Source organism: Boleophthalmus pectinirostris, unplaced genomic scaffold (assembly GCF_026225935.1).
Source record: "Boleophthalmus pectinirostris isolate CB_2022bp ecotype Guang Dong unplaced genomic scaffold, ASM2622593v1 HiC_scaffold_1, whole genome shotgun sequence".
Lineage (NCBI taxonomy): Eukaryota > Metazoa > Chordata > Actinopteri > Gobiiformes > Gobiidae > Boleophthalmus > Boleophthalmus pectinirostris.
This window is the reverse complement of record NW_026570970.1, coordinates 26,659,870-26,680,067: the sequence shown is the minus strand read 5'-3', so window position 1 is coordinate 26,680,067 and position 20,198 is coordinate 26,659,870. Positions and strand designations below refer to the sequence as shown.

The 20,198-nt window shown below is 37.2% G+C and overlaps 1 protein-coding gene across 2 annotated transcripts in view; it reads right to left on the bottom strand.

Annotated features, from left to right (window-relative positions):
* The window catches only part of stxbp5l (syntaxin binding protein 5L), a 195,434-nt gene that overhangs the window by 27,046 nt on the left and 148,190 nt on the right, over positions 1-20,198 (bottom strand). Inside the window, exons 9-20 of one of the 2 annotated variants that reach the window (XM_055150169.1) lie at positions 17,152-17,227; positions 15,415-15,569; positions 14,697-14,769; positions 13,141-13,288; positions 12,990-13,057; positions 11,942-11,982; positions 10,785-10,984; positions 8,825-8,994; positions 7,337-7,462; positions 6,407-6,561; positions 4,250-4,318; positions 2,247-2,312 (exon numbers count right to left, since the gene is read on the bottom strand). In XM_055150169.1, the coding sequence (XP_055006144.1) occupies positions 2,247-2,312; positions 4,250-4,318; positions 6,407-6,561; positions 7,337-7,462; positions 8,825-8,994; positions 10,785-10,984; positions 11,942-11,982; positions 12,990-13,057; positions 13,141-13,288; positions 14,697-14,769; positions 15,415-15,569; positions 17,152-17,227 (1,347 nt within the window). The remainder of the gene's footprint in view (positions 1-2,246; positions 2,313-4,249; positions 4,319-6,406; positions 6,562-7,336; positions 7,463-8,824; positions 8,995-10,784; positions 10,985-11,941; positions 11,983-12,989; positions 13,058-13,140; positions 13,289-14,696; positions 14,770-15,414; positions 15,570-17,151; positions 17,228-20,198) is intronic. The other variant, XM_020920397.2, reaches the window with a different exon arrangement.

Genomic DNA, 20,198 nt, shown 5'->3' with positions numbered 1-20,198 from the left:
TTGTTTTGGTATACTTGACTGTAATAAGAATACATTGGTGAAGCAGTGTAGCCTCTGGTATCAACAAGACATTTCCTTTATACTGCAGCTCATGGGAGTCTTTCTTTATTTGGACCTCCTTCTGTAAATATTAGAGATGCTTCTGGTTCAGCTCCCTCAAGGTCAAAAGTCTTGCACAAATTCCCTGTGTTGAGCAACTCCAGCTGACAGTCTACTTACTGATATTACACGTACAAGCACTGTGGTTTGTAATCTATTACAGACACATAAATGATAAAATCTGTAGCTTGCATCTGGTAACTGTAAACAACATAAGGCAATGAATTAGGGAAGTGCAATTAATCAAATTTTAATTGAATCTTCCTCAAATGTTGTTACAAATTGCCAATGATTTACTTGGGGGCTTTTTAACAGACAGGTCCAATCTTGCAGTAAAGGCATGTGGTTTGGTGCAGAGTATAGAATTGGGAGGAATATAATGGACTTTGTGTTAAACACAACACAGAGGTCTTATTTATGTTTATGAAACAAAAAAATCTTGTATGTCTTATCCTTTTTGGCAGTAAATGTATGTATTTCTGCACATTCCACACCACTGACAAAAATGAAGTTTTGTACTAATTGTATCCTTCAGGCAATATTAAGTCAGATCAGGTGTGTAAAACTAAAATAAAAAATTCACATTTTACACCCTAACATATAGTATGACATGTTCTTGAAAAATGCGTATATAAAAACAAACTCACATCAATTCACGGGAAAGTGTTTTTATTCAATATTTCAAACCTCAGATGACACAAGGACAGACCACTTTGGCCATTCACAGGAAACACTTTCCATGGTTTGACCTTTCCGTTCCCATTTGTGGAAACTACTACTGTTCTTTACACAAAATCATGGAAAGTGTTGCACCTTGGTCTTTTTCAGATTGCTGTCCTCAAACACATTTCTAACGTAGCCAACCAGGACACAATAAATATATAATCAAATACAAACATAGGGGACAGTAGCTTTATGCTCACACTTTCCTCACACACACACCCTCTACACAGCCCAAGTCAACCTCTGCAATCCGTCTAACAAATATTTAACTGACAGCACAACTCAAAGCTCCTCAATTATTAATCTTAGGTGATACCAATCAATATTTCAACACTATCGCGAGCTTCCTTAATCCTAAGAGCCAAAGATATGGCATGATTATTATTTTAAAAATGAGTCAGCAACATTTAAATGTCATAAGCTTCAAATAATCATCATGGCACAAATTCAATCTGCAAATATTTCACAATCAGATAACTGCTGGAAGGAGAAGATGGCAGGCAAGAAAAGATAAGAGGAAAAAAATTGAAATAATTAGAATAATTTTGGATGGTGGGAGGAAGAAAATCTATTTAACAAAATATGTTTTTGGGACTTCATGGGTTTCAGAAGAATTAGTACTGTTGCCATAGCAATTAACAATTCAAAACAAAATGTTTTCTCCTTCAAGCTGAAAAGTACTCCAAATGGTGCCGAAACAGGAAACTGAAACATATGAACAAATGATATTCTGCACATAATTTAAATCAATGGCTTCTCAATACCATCCCATATGAAGCTGAGCAACTCCCGATACTTTGCAGCTGATGTCATCAACATTCCCTGGGCATAATGCTAACTGTTGGCACTGCTCTGTCTGAGGCTTTATTAGACTTTAATCTTTATTTTAACACAATCTGACCATAAAGAACTGACTTAGCTGAAACTACAACAGGTGAGCTGATTTGTGCTGTTAAACAAGTCTCACACATAAAATGACAGTCACAAATTGGCTAGCATTAGCCAAAGGCTTTTCAGTTACTCACACTCACCACTGCAAATCAAATTCAACAGGACAAGAATGCTCATATTGATCATAGGCTCCTAAAAATGTGTTGTTTGAATCCATTTTTTTATTTTCTGGAGTTTTCAGATTTTAAAACTTTTTTGAAAGTGCTAATGTATGCATTGTGTCTCCATGATAAGTCCTTCACATTCCACCATTAGAGTATATATGTAGAACACCACAATGTGATATCACTGCAAAGTATCAGTAGTAGGATATTAAGAAAGAACATCTATAATAAACTTCAATAGACAATAGTTCCAAGATTGATACAATTCCAAGGAGTGTATTCCCAGCAGGTCAGAGTGCAGTCCTGTAAATGTGGCGGTGTGTTTTTTGGCCGAAGTATCTGTGTGTGATTGCGAGAGTAGTGGTTTACCTGAGGTGGGCGAGCGGCTCCTCTCCATGTCAATGGATTGCTGGTTGTCAGAAAGTTCAGTAAGGCCTGGATGAGAAAGAGGGGGTAGAAAAAGGAGAGGGAGAAGTCGAGAAGCGGAAGAAAAAGAAAAGTAAGAGGAAGAATTGGAAAGGAAACGTGGTAGAGGGGGGCAGCAAGATGAAGAAAAGGATGGAAAAAGAACGTGAGGGATGAGTAGGAGAAAAGGAGGATGAAAAGGAATGAAAGAAAGAGGAGAAATGTAGAGGAAGATGGGAAGACAAAGGGGAGTAGAGGTGAAGGAGGGAGGAAGAGAAACGGGAAGATGAAAAAAAGGACGTAGAAAGAAGAAGGGGTAGAGGGAAAAAGAGAAGGAGGAGAGGAGGAGGAAAGAAACACAGAGAAGAAGAAATACAGTACATAGAGTCTGTCAGTTCATGTTAAATGTGGCAGTCACACAGAGTCAAGTTTGATTTGATATGAGCCACAATGCCCCTCAGACTGACCACATGGGAAAGAAACAGTGCTAACATAATGGTCTGTTAAACACCATTGTAGCCTGGCCAGCTACAATGACAGCAAAATCATATTACCTACAGATGTTGTTTTAATGTATCTAGACATTAACCTATTACATTCACATGTATTATTTTCTTAGTTTCTAATTAGTAAGAATACCACGCAACAAATCACACAGATAGAATAGTTGATGGTTTTGGGTTCAGACAGTTCCAGAAATTGGTCTAAAACCATTTATTTGACTACAATTTAAATACAGATGATGAATCAGGTTTAAATAATACAACTTTTTCACGCTATTTTTTCAAAAAAGGCCCTATATATACACCCAAGCATCTCATCTGTTATCCCCAAAATATGTATCATTTAACAAAGAATGAATCTATTCTGAATGTAATAATAAATTAGTGGTTGTGAGGGGCAGAGTGACTGTGACCTGATGTGACCTGCACTGGAATCTGCTCATTAAATGCCAGGAGCTTATTTTGGAGGTTTGACTGTATTGTGTTCAAATGTCAACATGAGCATAATCATCTGAGGACAGAAGCAGTGCACCAGTGCAGATCTCATGACGGAGAGGCCGAGACACGCACCGAGAAAAACAACATAAACATACAACATACATCACATCAGTCAAATGTTCAGTCACATGCATCGAGTACAGGCCAGACCACATACAAGGATTTGTATGTATACGTTTCTATTGTGAACAATGCAGTGGCAATGTTAGTAGTATCGACTAAACCTGATTCTTAATCTATATTGACATTATATTAGGGTAGAAATAAGTTAAAGGTGCATTACCTAATTTTCTGTAAGGGATCTGCAACCTGCTTGTTTCCATGGAGATGTTATGGCCTAGTGGTGCCACCTACATGTCTCCATGCCATACTGTGGAATGTTCTTAAGCAGTGGACCCTCTACCAGAAAGTCTAAGTAACATACCTTCAATATTTCTGATGCGAGTTGTAAGTCTTATGAACTACAATTAAAAAACATTCAAGTATTTTATTATTATTGTTTATTATTTTTGTTTGTTTGTTTTACAGTTGAACCCACAGGCATAAATGGTTATTCATTGTCTGAAATTGTGAAATCAGCGTTTAAGCTAAGTGAAATTACAAAATATTCCTTTCCTCTTTCTTGCAATTACAAATTCTCAGTCACCCTAGAAATCTAAAATTTCTCTTTTTATCCAAAAGCACATAGTTTTAGTTGAATCAATGAACAAATTATTCAGGATTAAATTTGCTTCAGTTAAGATATAGTGGGTCATATAATCTTGATAAGTGGCCTTACTTCGCCAACTCTTTCTGCAAAGGACATAGCGATGGACATGACTGGAATACAGTTTTACAATAATGAAAATTCAAATTACAAGTTGCTTAGATCCGTGTCATCTCCAGGTTTGTCCTTTTGCTTCGGAGGTTTTGTTGTTCACTTCACACACACAGCTCCTCCATCACCTTTGGGAGGGCCCTACTTACTCTGGTAGGAAGTACGGATCCTTTTCTTTGAATCTGAGTAAAAGTTAGACAGGCCGCGCATGCAAAACTCTGTAAGGCAGGCCCCACATGCCCACAGCAGCCACCAGCCACCAGGGGGAGTCAGGGGGAGAGGGGTAAAAATCAAAAGAAGTTGAGAAATAAAAAGCAACAAAGTGAAATTATAATAAAAATGTGATGAATAATACAAATTAGAAGGAGAAGGTTAGGGGAGAGGAGAGGAGAGAGAGAAGATCAGACCAAATTAAAGTGAGACAAGCAGTGAGTTAGTGTCAGGGAGGGACAGACCGCTACTGCAACACAAACCCAGAGTCAACTACTTAAACACAAATTACACCACAGCATTTGCATAAATCATGCTATATTATAATGTATTTGCAATGTATCAGAATTTTGTCAATGAAAGTTTACTATAAGTATAAGTTTACTAAAAGTAAATTTTCAGTTCCTAATTTTAAATCTTGGCTCCTAGTATCGTTCATAGAATAATTGCATTTGCTGTAATGGACAAAACTTAATCTTATTTACCAGCAAATATAGTTGTGTACAAAATAATTAACTTACAAAGTACAAACTGAACATGTAATTATTCTAGCCACACAATGAGAAAGAAGATAATTTACTTGCAACATACATAGCATTTTGTGGGGGGATGAATAAACAATTAAATACACCTTCTGTTAAAGAGTTACCTCATTTTCTGTGTAATAAAAAGGTTGTGACAGCTGTATAAGTAGACATATATTGATGAACAGGTAAAAATGTGGAGACATGAGAGTCATGGCAGCCGATTATGTGGCACTGTTCAAACTTTTGTCTCAGCTCGATATCAGCACAGGTACTTATTTTTGCTCCATCTACAAATTGATTTTAAAGACTCGACTCAAAGACATTTACAAAAGGGGAAGTCAAAAAGAGGTTAAGTGCTGTGCTTGTCAATAACGGGCACTTAAGCAACAGTACTATATAAGTGGTGGTTTCAAAAAGACCAAAGTCATGTCTCAGTCTACGGCGCGGTAAAAAAACTGTCAAATATTCATTTAAAAGGATTATATAAAGTGCCTAAATATTTAAACACTGAACCTTACTTAGTTAAGGTCACTTTTCTTCACATTTGTTAGTTTTTTAATGCTGGGATGAATATTCTTATAGAAGACAGTGAGTTTCAGATCCCTCCACCAAAATTAGTAAGAGACAAAGGGGACATAGGATAAGGGTTGGTACATCCCGTGGCTTTTACTACATATCAGGTCTATGCTCAAGCAAGAATACATAAGACATAGAAAAATCTCAGACAACATGCATATAATGCAAACATGAGATGCAGCCTGTTACATGCACCTGGTCTCATAGTGCAGACAGGCAAACTGACATGGACAGTGTTAAGGCTTTGTTAATGTGTGTGCGAGAGTCACAGAGAAGACACAGAGGGGACAGAGAGAGGTGGGTCGATATCAGTAGGTCGAATAAGTAATTTTTTTTTTCTTTGCTTTATTTTAATGCATGCCCTTTTTTAATCTTTAGTTCATAATTCTCTTCATAATTTTTTGTTGCACCATACCGCCCAGTACCTATTTTGTGAATTTTGTTCTGACAATGGCAGTTAAATCTGATATTAAATGAGACAATAGCAATAGTTCTGATAGCATTTTTTTTCCTTAAGAAAAACATAAATCTATCAAATATGTCGAGTTTTGCATTCATAAATTTAAACCTATCTGTATTTGGCAACTGTCAATTAGAGACTACTAAAAAGAATATTTCAAAAAGCTATTTTAATTGTCTCCATCCCTTTTTAAAACCAAAACATCAATAAATGCAGAATCTGATTTGCATGTCATTACAATAAACTAATTACATACATTTTAAACCTCTGCAGAAGCCCTTGACCTATTCTGATCTAAGATTTAATCAGCTTTAACTACTTAATGCAGAGATTTTAATCAATGTGCTCTAATTGTAATTAAATCAACAATATGGATGGCATTCTTGACAGACTAGCCCAGTCCTATGTGAAAGGAGGGAGAAGAGAAGGACAGATAGGACAGCATTGTATATGTAATGAATGCATATAAGACATCAGTGAGCGTGTGCCCATGTATTGCAATATCAGCATTTGGAGTATTTCAGTTTGAGTGCTACCTGAGGTGGACTGTCTGTTCCTGCGAGGGGAACGGGTAAGGCGTTGATAGGGGTCTGAGGATCCATAGAGGTCCAGCGTCGACATACACAGCAAAATGGTTTTCTGCAAATAGTCCACCACGGCCAGGCCATTGCAGTTCCCAAACGCAAGGCTACAGAAAATACAAGCAGAGACATTAATAATATGAGATATCCACAACTCAAATCAGACTTGACAATACAAGGTGTTACAAGTACAAGGCACAAGCAAATCAACACCTGCAATTTGTTGTAATTATTATAATCAACAGCCAACTTGTACAGTCTGCAGTCAATTTTAAGAATGGGAGGACAAATAGTTTTTTTAATAGCTTTCAATTTTAAAAGAAAATGCTCTGTACCAACTTGAAGCACCACAAAGCTACAACAAAATATGCTGTAGTCTTGGGAATTATATCTTCACATTATGGAATTTCAATATGCCATAAAATATAACACTGAGCTATAAGTTTTCTACATAGTATTTGCACATACAAAACCAGCATTCCCACACATTAAACATACATTATGTCTGCTGGTGTCTTGTCGCCATAGAGATAATAATAATAATGCATTGGATTTATATAGCGCCTTTCAAGACACCCAAAGCACATTACAGTGTATTCATTCACTCCATACTGAAGGTGAAGATGTTATTGCTCTGCCTGGAATGTTCCACAGTATGGTAGTAAACCTATGTATATTGCAATTATTAAATCACAGGTGTTTTTGTAGCTAAAATACCTTTAAAAATATGCATTCTTATGAGCTCGCCTGTTCATGAATCTGACCTGTAACTTGGTAGCGTCACCTAATTGTCACCATAGACAGCTGAATTTAATGCTATGCTGTGGCCCATCCCTCACTGTGTCTGGGGTAAACATGTGGGGCAGATGGGACAGGACTCACAGGCCGTAGGCAGAGTTGATGTCCACACTGGTGATCTGCTGAGGAGGCTCTCCATCCACCCACAGCAGCTGCACCACCAGCTCCGCCTGATACCCAGGGGGAACCCGCACACAGCGCTCCTTCACCCTGAGAGCAAAACAAGAGGAAACAAGATACATGTTTCTATTAAGATATTATAATGTGCTAGCTCTAACCCTGGATAAAGGGATGGGTCTGCAACAAAGAGTGCCAAATATTAAAACCAAAGTCAGTGAAGCTTTAAATCATTGCTTTCTGTAAATACATTGAGCAAAAAAAAATATATATATGTATATATATATATATATATATATATATATATATATATATATATATATGGACAGGGCAAAAGGATGCCATTGCTTTTAATGGAAATAATATTTTCAGCCTACAGAGGGCTTAATTTTATAGACACCCTGAAAAACATAGTGAAATAATGATGTGGTAGGGTAGTCCTTTTAGCCAAAATTGAATTTCTGCAACTCAAAATGATTCTCAGTCTCTTGTGTGGCCCCCATGTGCTTGTACGCATGTTTGACAATGTCGTGACATGCCCCTAAAGAGACAGCGGATGGTGTCTTGTGGGATGTCCTTCCAAATCTGTGTAAGGGCATCACTAAGATCCTTTAAAATCTTAGGAGCAACCTGGAAGCATCTGATAGACACAAACTTAATGTACCAGAGGTGCTCTATTGGGTTTAAGTCAGGTGATTGTGAGGGCCATTCAACTGAATCAATCCCTTCATCTTCCAGGTACTGCTTCCATACCCTTGCCACATGAGCCTGGGTATTGTCGTCCATGAGGAGGAACCCAGGACCTACTGCACCAGTGCAGGGTCGGACAATGGGTTCAAGGATTTCATCTCGTTACCAAATAACAATCAAACTACCGTTTTCTAGCCAGTAGTGGTCTGTATGTCCCTCCATGGATATGCCTCCACAGACCATCACTGACCCACCACCAAACCGCTCATGCTGAACAATGTTGCATGGACAGCGTTTTCCTTGTCTTCTCCAGACTCTTTCACGTCTATCACAGGTACTCAGGATGAACCTGCTCTCATCTGTGAAAAGCCCAGGGTACCAGTGGCAGACTTGCCAATTCTAGTATGGTTAAACAAGTGCCAATAGAGCTCCACAGAGCTGGGCGGTGAGCAGAGGGCTCACTACCCCTCAAGCCACCCTCATGAAGTCTATTTCTGATTGTCTGGACAGAGACATTCACACCAGTTTTTTTGAGCAGTGTATTTGCACATGATCAGTTCTACAGATAAGGATATACAAGTTGCTGGCATTATTTGTATTCTTCATTTCTAAGTTAATAATAATTAAACAGGTACATGGCACCAATTTGCTTTACAGTACAATATTTGGTTTGCTTTTATCTGCAATTGTGTCATTGGAAACTGTATGTAAAGTCAAGTGTGGCCAAAATCCCTGTTCTTGAGAATGGTGTAGTACTGGTCTTACTTGAGGCAGCTGTCCTTCATGCCCTCTGGAGTGCCTCCTCGGGGGCTAGTGGCGTGTGGGTGGTGGGGCTGGGGGGAGTGGGACCCTGGTTCAGAGAAACACGGGTTGTTCTCTGTTTCTGATGGAGAGATGACGTCCTCGGGCTCACACTGCAGACGCACCTCCAGACACTGGTAACACAAACAAGAAAGTGTGCAGGCAGTTTATAAGATTAACATTAGTAACTTTTTTGCATTGGTCCACATTAGATTCTATTTAATGAGGAAAGTAGGCAATAGGCATAATATTTAATATAGATGGGGGCAGATAAAATTATTATAGTTAAAATACAGATTTTGGTTGTAATACAGTGTATTTTAGATTGTTGTCACCAACAGAAATCAGGTTCAACATTTGTTATTTACCTTTGGAGGTTTGTTCTGAAAATATCATGTGATCAACAGAAAAAAATTGGCTATTGCCCTCCATGTGGGAGTATGACATCATCACCTTCTAGTATCTGAAAAACACTAATACTGTAGCCATTCACAAAATTCCAATGAGTTTAAGGCACACATTTTTGTAGTAAGAACACATTCACTAAGCACTGTCCAGGATGAAACATCCAAGCTTCTTGAGTACATCAAACACAAGGCCCCGACAGATGAGGTGCTCAGAGAATGTCTCAGACAGTGGGGTCCAGAGGAAGAGGTGCTGGAAGGACCATCATGGCAGGACAAACCCCTACATGGGGCTTACCACCGGAACATAACTGAAGTGGCTAATATCAAGAAATCCTACCAATGGCTTGAGAGGGCTGGTCTGAAGGACAGCACAGAGGCACTGATCCTGGCTGCTCAGGAGCAGGCCCTGGGCACTCGAGCAATAGAGGCCCAGATCTACCACACAAGACCCATGGCGTAGGCTGTGCAAAGAGGCTCCTGAGACAGTCCAGCACATAACTGCAGGGTGTAAGATGCTGGCAAGGAAAGCATACATGGAGCGACATAACCAAGTGGCAGGCATAGTGTGCAGAAACATCTGTACAGAGTACAGACTGGAGACCCCAGGATCAAGGTGGGAAACACCTCCAAAGGTTGTGGAGAATGACCGAGCCAAGATCCTGTGGGACTTCCAGATACAGACTGACAGAATGGTGATGGCGAACCAACCAGACATAGTGGTGGTGGGTAAGAAACAGAGCAGAGCCGTGGTGGTGGACATCGCAATACCAAGCGATGGTAATATCAGGAAAAAGGAACACGAGAAACTAGAGAAATACCAGGGGCTCAAGGAGGAGCTGGAGAGAGCCTGGAAAGTAAAGGCATCAGTGGTGCCTGTGGTGATCGGAGCACTCGGGGCTGTAACCCCCAAACTGGAAGAGTGGCTACAACAGATACCGGGAAAAACAACGGACATCTCAGTCCAGAAAAGTGCAGTACTGGGAACAGCAAAGATACTGCGCAGAACTCTCAAGCTCCCAGGCCTCTGGTAGAGGACCCGAGCTGAATGAGGGTGAGAGAGACCTACCACCGTGGCAGGGGAGAAACACTTTTTAAAAAAAAATTATATATATATATATATATATATATATATATATATATATATATATATATATATATATATATATATTACATATATATACACACACATACATACATATCTAACTAAATAAATAAATGAAATCAGAGTTACAAATTTTGCCACACTGCTGTAACAAGTGTTTTGTATACAAAAAAGGTAAAATTACTATAATTTGTGTTGCAGTTGAATAAAAATTGCAGGCGCAGCAGACCAGCAGAAGAATAGAATTATCATAATTTAAGTAAATTTAATGTAAAATGTAAATATCAGTAATGCAATAGTACATAGAATTGTCATACTCATCTACTGCTAAAAAAATATTCAATGTATATTTTACTACTGTAAGAATCATCACCTTCTAGAATCATAAAACAACCAATCAGTGTTCCTCACTCACCACTATCTGCGTGTTGGCATCATACTTGCTGAATCGGTACAGAATGATGTGCGCTGAAATGCCCACCACACAGAAGATCCGACTCTGAGGGCACCAGCTGACCATCTGAACAGCAAACGGGTCATCCTCCGCACTCTCGCCTCCTTTTGGCTTCTCAAACACTTTAGATGTCTTCATCTTGTACAGCATCTGGAGTGTGACTGGACATGCACAGGAATTTGGTAAACAATATGCTAAGTTGAGTTGCCTTTGGTGGTACATGGGTCCCTCTTCCATTTGAATATTTATCATAGACTATATTAAAAGAAAGTGTGAAATCCCATAGCATTTGGCCCCAGTCAAATGAAGCTCACCGACACTGGCAGTTATGGGGTGAATTTGGAGCGGAGTTACATTTTAGGAGTAGGAATTGATATGCAGACAAAATGGCTAAATAACCAGGATCATGTAGAGTGGGTTAATATCAACATAAAACTAAAATAAAGAGACTGACAGCAGCAGTTATGGAGAGAGGATCGATGTTTTTTTGATAAGTGAATTGGAGCCAGAGCTTTGCTATTGGAATGTAACAGCTGGCTATGTAGCTATGTTCATTATACAGTCTATGGCATTGATGCTGTTGTTGTAGAGACAAATGTATAACTGTTATAACCCTTTGGGATAATCATCCTTGTTTTATTCAAATTTTGGTTTTTGTTTAGATCTGGTGGCACTCAGTATACCATATATTATCTTAAATTGCACAGGTTATTTATTTATACCTTTATAATACCTTTTCGATGTGTGCAATACAGTCTTATCTTAGCATTTATCAATCAATCTGTGATCTAATTTAAAGTCTATATAATGTCATAAAAGTACATTAATTTCACTATAGGATATGATGTTTCATTGCGTAAAGCTATGAGCATGGATCATTCTGCAATTATCAATACATTATATTGATTTCTTCTTGTGGTGTCCCAACATTTTGAACATCTGCTGCTGCCACCGATCTTGGAAAATGATATTACGGTTATAAACATATTCTATTATGATTGAGTATCACAAATGCCTGAAATCTATTTAACTCGCAATCAACACAACACCGTAACTTTTCTTGTGTGCATTCTTACAAATATCTTACTTACAAATCTGCTTTTAGCCAGTGTACTTACTTGCAGACGCATCCCAAAACTTGATTGATCCATCAGCATGCCTACGCAAAGAGAAATGATTTTATGTCAGGTTAAAATTATTGATTCAGCAGAGAGGAAAATACAAGAAAATATTGCACAGTTGGTGCAGTTTCGTGCTGTGAAAATCACTAGCATAAAAGACAACAAGAATAGCATGGTGTCAGCTAAATGTTGAACTTGATTTTGGTGCCCGTTAAAAGCCTGTCTGCCCTGTGAGCGAAACAATAGCATACACCACTGTACAATATGTGATAACAGCGGGATGCTAAAATAAACCTTTTCCATCGCTTTCAGAGATAATACTTCATACTTTTTTCTCATGTGGGATCCCTACTGTGAACAGAAAAAAAATATTCACTATGTGTGGAACAAAAAACGAGTTTACAATACAGATACACAATATTATACTTATTAACATGAAGGCTTATTAGTATATGTTAAGTGATATGCTGACAGTTTAAGTAGGGTCTATCATTTCTCTTGTTTCGTAATCCTATAAAAATATGGAACAAGAATGGCTTTGGTGCAGGAGGAGTTTGTCCCGCTTCTGGATGGGCCACAAATAAAATCATAATAATAAAAATGTCTTATTTAAAATATATATTAAAAGGTTAATATTAACATTTAATTGCAGTAAAAAATAGCCATTGTTATATTTGATTTTGCCACCTGAAAAATCTGTTCTTAAGTTATGCATATGCCCGAACATTCATGCTATGAGAGCTAGGAACAAGAAAAGATTAGTTAAATTAAATAGTCACAGTGGCCCGGAGGGGGACTGAATTAAAGACTACACCTCACCTCCTTCCTCCCTCACGTTTTGGGAATCAGGTACTACAGCTTTAATACAAGATCAATTAATTATTATAACATCACTATGGTTTATGTATAAATGCCTTTTATTGATAGATAGATCTTTATTGCAGACTTGTGGTCGAGAATAAAAAACAAACAGGCAAACATTATACAAAAAACATACAAAAATACTTGCTTCATTTAACACTTCTTTTAATATTTTCTAACTTACCCTGTGATGATTACTTCTGGATATGTGTGTGAGCCTAATGTCCACGTGCCTCCACTGATGGGCCACTCCTGGTGTAATAAAAGTACATTCTTCTTACTGTTCAAATATCCTAATTTACAAAGCCATATTCCCTATAGACTGACTCCCTTACCTTTTGGCTGTAGCCGGTCTTTTTATGCTTGGCTCCTATAGAGTAGAGGATGGGGATGATATCAGGCGGACAGTCTGCGAAGTAGGCTGTGCAGGTGACGGGGGACTCGTGAACGTCCATAGGGTAGGGGTTTTCAAATACAGGGAAGCTAAGACACATAAGAATAATGCAGAGGAGTTTAATAAGACATGGAAATAGTGATGCTTCAAAGAGAAAAATATCCCCAAGGATTACAACAACACAATTACTGCATGCTTTTTTTTTCTAGTTTTAGAACATTTATTTAAATTCTCATCACAGATCATAAGAGCTTATTTTGTTACCTTGGTTGCTGGAACTCAGTGTACTTTCTCTCATTTTAAGGAGAAATGTTTTTTGGGAAAACCATAAAATATACATTTACACCATTATAAAGTATACTATTTACAAAAACAAAAATTAAGCTACTGGTGAGTCTGATAATACATTAAAATACATTTATTTTACTTGATTATTTCCTGTGTATTATTTTGTGTGTTCTGTATATTTCTGCCTCAACAATTCAATACAAAAAAACTGAGTTTGGGATGACATATAATTTGGTATATATAAATATATTAGTTTAGTTTTCTTATTTACTTAGATACCTACAGTGCCATAGCTTGACGTATTAGACAACAAGTGAAAAGTTATATCAAGTCAATGTGTTGGAAAAACAATTCATTTGATGAGGTATTACAAGAGCCAAAATGTGATGATGACTTGTTTGTAGCAAGATGGCAACACCTGTCTAGTAAAATTATTCGTATGACATTTAAAAAATAGAACCCTACCTGTTCTAATTAAATAACCTAATTAATTATCTAAGGCAATCAATGCTCTTTCACTAAATTAGAGTTTGTCGCCTTAAGCACAAATCTGTCAACTGCAGCCCTTCATCAGAGACAACAGAGGGACATAATGTTCAAGGTGAGGCTCACACATAAATGATGTTTCCTGGGGTTATGTCAAATCTCCTCATCTATTTTAACTCAAACAAGATCACTTATCCCTGATTTAAAGTCAGGGATAAGTGATAGAGATCTGTAGTCCACTGGCTCTGAAATAGTACAGATCCTTACTAGTGCTATAAGAGTGGCTACATATGGTTTCGATGGATTAGTTTCATAGTTCCAGTGCAATATTCTAAATCTAGTCTTGTAATCTAGTTTTGATTTGACTTTGGTAGGAGCCCAGTTTAATCCTCATGTAGACTTGGTTCGGTCCTGTCCAAGACTTCTTTACTACTGGTCCAGGTTTAGTTCCACTTTTGATATGGTGTGCAAGTGTGAATGCTGCCTTAGCGACCCTTATTGAAATTATGTTATATGTGACATTAGTTTAGTCTTGGTTTATAATTGTTTATCTTTTAATATAGGAATCATTATAACCTAAATGTGACCTGGCCTGGAACACTGTAGTTCATACCATGTTATGACTTTTCCTTCATCACATTGTTGACAGATCTCCCTGGTATTGTCCAGCATTGTCCAATAAAATTAAGCTGTAGCCTAAATTCAACTTAACTAGAAACATACTTGCTCTGTGTGAGATCCACTACAATCAGGTCCTTTTCCAAAAGCACCACAACCGCGTAAGGCTCCTGGACCTCTGCAGCACACAAAGGGCAAATGAATGGGTTTGTATGAATGAACAAAAAAGCACTTTAGACTCCCCAAAGCATGCTGACTGGATGAGTTAAAAATACATGTCACTCTACTTGCTGTAAGTTTAGTGAAAATTTTCCAGATCTTGAACCCTACTAAGGTCAGCTCAGTTACAGTAAGGTAGCGGTCTTAAATAACAAGTAGAACATTTGTTTACTATTTGAATGAATTCATTTGGATTTCTTACATGTAAATCTAGTGTTATGTTAGGTCAATATCACTGGACAAAAAGAAAAGTAGGCATGACATTCAACACTAACTTTTTCAAGAATAAATTAAGACATTATAATTCCTTTGAGTCTCCTTCATATTCAGATTATGATTACAGCAGACATGGGACTGACGGATGCACTGAACCAAATAGGAGGTGCCAAACAAAGAAAGATGTATCAATTACGCCTTTCTGCACCTCATCCCCCAAAGAAACTTTTTTATAATTATACCTTTCTGTATGACTAAATAAATACGTGTGAATTTTGTGTCTGAATATTTAATGCCACAATAACCCAAAGGATGAATGGCTTTGAATAGCTGCATAATAGCATGTCCCTGTTTGAAATTAATTGAGTATAGTGTTGCACAAGCTTACCATTGTTGTAGGGGGTCTCACAGAGCACCATAAACTCCACAATGGGATGATCCATCTCCAGCACAGTAATGGCCTTTCCGTGCATGATGGTTAATGTGGGTCGGCGTCCGGCTTTGTCATATGAAAGCCCTCCAGAGAAGATGATAAAAGGCTCGCTGTGTGGACAGGCATTCAGGAGAGATTATTCAGACGCTATGTGGCTTTAGAGTTACATACAGATAGCGTGAGTGAGCAATACAGATAAAACAGTCTAGACTTCCACTTTGTACATTTCCGTAGTACTTACAATAATGTAAAAGAATAAAAAAAACATTAGTAAGCAGGTCTTGTTTTTATATGTAACTTAAAGGTGCACTATGTAATTATGTATCATATTTTTCAGACTATAAGTGACAATTTTTCATGGTTTAGGTGGTCCTGCGACTTATACTCAGGTGAGACTTATATATTAAAATATATAATTTCACATGTTTGTTTTTGTCACATTGACAGCTGCGAGAGGGCACTCTAGGCTTGTGTGCCAATATTTGCTACTCCTATTACTCCTGTACCACTGTCACTTCACATTCTACGCATGTCTCCTGCATAAAGAACCGCGGTCCTGCTGCAAGTAGTGAAATATGGAGCCGAAAATGGTAATCGAGAAGCAGAAAGAAAGTATGGAGCAAGCGAGAAACTTGTTAGGGACTGGTAAAAAGTGGAGGATACTCTAACTGCAATGAAGAAAAAAAAAAAGCTTAATCACGGGCTAAAAGCTAGATTTTGCAATTTGAAGTAAGATCGTGAGTTTGGTGAACTTGTTATGTTATGTTGTTTATGCTATAGTTATCTGAATAATTGTTAATATGTTATGTTAACATACCAGGCACCTATTCAGCCTGTTGTTCATTGTGTAATTGTTATTACTAAATTTCCCCCCAAAAGTGTGGCTTATATATGTTTTTCTTCTCCACTATGCGTATTTTGGCTGGTGCGACTTATACTCCGGAGCATCTTATAGTCCAGAAAATTTGGTATGTCATTTGCGTGCCTCTGAGATGATACTGCTTTACCAGGAATGTTCCCCAGTATGGCATTAAATTTATGGAGACAAGCGGGTGATGCCACTAGGCCAAGCTGTAGGTGAGATCTGTGAATATCTCACATAAAGAATGCATATTTTTAAGCAATAAAAATGTGTGTAATTGAATAAATGCAAAATAGATGTTAGATGCCAGTCTGTGGAACATTCCAATCAAATGAATAACATCTGCATGGAGACAGGCATGTACAGCTCCCCCACTAGAGCACTTTTAAGTATGATTAATTACAAGTTGTCTACAATGTTTTGTTACATTATGTAGCTTGTCTGGCAGTGAGGTTCTTCACTTGGTTGTCAACATGAGATGTTATTGTTTTCTTATTGATATTGATCCACAGTATGGCATTAAACACATCTTGCATTTATCCAATTCCAGCAAAAAATACCTTGAACAGCATGTATATTTAGTGTGAGTGAGGTAGCCACTCCACAGATCTCACCAGTGACTTGACCTTATGGCGTCATCTGCTCTACTCCATGGAGTTTAATGCCTAATGTCTGCTCTAACAATAAAAAGCGACGACTCAAATTATGCGTAGTTTTAGTTTAAAGATCTATGTACATTAATACTGTGTATTAAATATTATAGCTTTTTTTTTTAATTTGTTTTAAGATATAGTGAATAAACTCATAGCCTCATAGTTATTAAAACATACCTGCTTCTTGAGGTTTTGTACTCCACTTTGAGAATCGGTTTACATGACTCCTTTTTCCCATCCTTCTGTATCTTTCCTAAAAGCAAACACAAAAATAGAAATGATGAAGCAAAAATGATGCTTATTTTGAAAACCACAGGACATCTGGTGAGATAATTAAGTTTTTGTATTGCAACCAACCTGATTCACCACAGCATTTCTTTTTAAATCATGCAGAGGCTAAAGTTAAAGTGATACTGTGAATTCTTAAAGCTAAATAACACAAATATAAAAAAATAATAAATACACAAGGCTTAGGCAAAACATGTTTTTTTAATATGCAATTTCACAAGTTTTACTTGAATGTTCTGTCAATTTTTTATTTTTATTTTTTATCTTCTCCTTCATGCACGACTGTTTTGACTGAAAAATACAAAAACTTTTCATTCCCTGCTATGGCTTAATAACAGAGGCAGGCACTTGATTAAACTAACAATATAGGACTTGAATGCGGTGCTTTCCTTTACTTTTTGATTAGAGGTTGTGTTCAACTTTTGGCAAAGGAATAGCGCACCATTATCAAAGCTGTCATATTAAAGAAAGCCTGTATTGGAGCTGTGAAATAAAAAAGGCTTTGATTTTAAGAGAAAGTTACACATTTGGAGGATGTGGAGACCCCATGTTTTACCAAGAAACTGTGAAGCAAGGAACAAAAACACAGTACTTTAAACAGCGTCTCAGCAAAAAAGGTTCCTTAAAAAACATTTAGTTCTTGCTATGTATGATTTATATTTAAAGTCAGATTGTAGTTCAGGTTAGCTACTTCAGGTTTTAGATGGGATACAATCAAAAATCCACAAACAATGGGACTGAAGCTTAACCTTAACTTCGCAGAGAGGTAAATGAGGCTAACCAGTCTTCCATACATGTCCATATTTCATTTTCAAGTTAGATGTACAGTTGAGAAGAGCTCACCATTATTTTACTCATACTTGTGTTTATAAATGTTTGAGTAAGCTTGTATAAAGCATGAGGGCTAAGAAACATTTGCTTTCACCTATCCCTCATCTCCACCCACTTCTCTTCTTAATCCTAACTTGCTTTAATTACATTTTTTTGGTTCAAAAATGTTCATCAGGAAACAAAAATAAAGTAAACATAGTCAAAACAGAGTCTGCAGCAAATACGAGCCAACAATGGAAAGCTCTGGACAAAAAGTAGGAGTAATTTAAGGTGAAACCAGGTAGAAATAAGTTGTTTTATTGGCCTTCACAGCTGTCAGCCCCACACAGAGGTGACTATGTGAGTGCAGGATCTGTTTACTGATCATTCACTTGCTCCCTGTGTGTCCTTCCTGTGTGCATTACAAAACATCAGATAAATAACCAGTTCGGAAACACAGTGTGAATTTGAGCATGCCCTAAGGTTTGGTTTATTGCTCCTAAATTACAGCTTGCATGCTTTCACACCGCCGTCTTGTCTCCTCACACAAAGGGGGCTATTTGTCACAAAATCTGGCAAGGTTAGGTTGTGTTGTCCATACTAAATCCCCAACAAAGAAAGATTACAATATGGTGACTTCAGCCTATATTTAAAGAATGCAAATATTTAAAGCTTTCAACCATGTCATTATTAATCATAAAAAGTATATTAGGGTTGTCAAAAATAGCTACCCAGGTATTAATCGATAGTAAAATTTATGCTGAAATTAGATTTTAACAAGAATCATTACAAGGGGAAAAAATATTTATATTGGACAGAATTGGACATTTCCTGAATAGTTTTAGAAATGTCTGTGGTAATAATTAATAAATTAGTTGACAAGTTTTATCCCTATTATTGGCAGTTTGACAAGTTTTGTTTAGTTTTGTTTTGTAATCCATTTTAAACTCCATTCATTTTTAACATACTTATACTAGAGAAAATACAAAGCAATAGTGTCTCATAGATTTTTCAGGAGATAAAGTTGTTACATGGGGAAGGTAGTGGCAGGGTGGTTATCAGCTAGCAGTAGTTTGAGGGTCCAGTTTCCAGATATTGGTATTTCCTTTTGTGTTGTGAATATTTTCTATGACAAAGCCCAAAGAAATGTACTTTTTAATCTGTTTTTATCTGGAGAACTGAATCTGAATTACCAACAGTGATGCATTTTTAATATAATACCCACCTAAGGCTGGGTTAAACCAACAACAGAAAAAATGCAATATTTTTTCTCATATATTTTTTGATTACATCTGGTAAATCATCATAATTAGCTGTTTAATTTAGCTTGACGCACTGCTTAAACAGAGCTCAAATATGTGATGACATGATCCATTACCAACAGTGTAGTGACATATGCTGCTCTGCTCAGGGACCAATCACAACCCAGCACCAAGCACCTGCCACTTCACATCCATCTGTCTCTGCTCCGAGTCCCATACACAACAAGACTCCAACATGAACAAGAGATCTCATATCTGATGTGGATTTCAAAGGAGATATTGAATAAAATATTGCAAAATGTGTTATCAATATATTATTAAATGCAATCTCTTATCACAAAGCTCCAACCATGATATTGCCTTTTGTATTGTGCCTGGCTTTTTTTATTCTGTTTGTCTATAATAATTGTTTTCAATCCACTCTGATGAAAATAAGAAAGATGCTAAATCTGGAGTATTTACAGATTGGATTTCTTGCTCATTTTTTTCATTGAACCTCAAGCTTATTTTATATTTTTTAATGAAGATATATCTTATGTCAAATCACAAGCTTATGAGCTCTCAACTATGTTATAATGGCTTTCTCTCACCCTTAAGTTACTCAGAGTTGTATGATCGATTTATGCAGGCTTGAGTAATCCTGCATTGCCCTGCATTTAATGCTTGAGTGCTCTAAAAAAAATTCTGTTTTCACCTGTCCTCATCTCCGCCCACAGTTCTGTAATTACTTGCAATTATTCAAAACTCATTGATTATGGGGCAGTTGTGTGGGCAAAAAATGCATATCCATTTTCTAACAATAAAAACATGTAGCCTAAATCAATATCACTTCTTTCAACAGTGGAATGCTACAGTTTTTAAGTC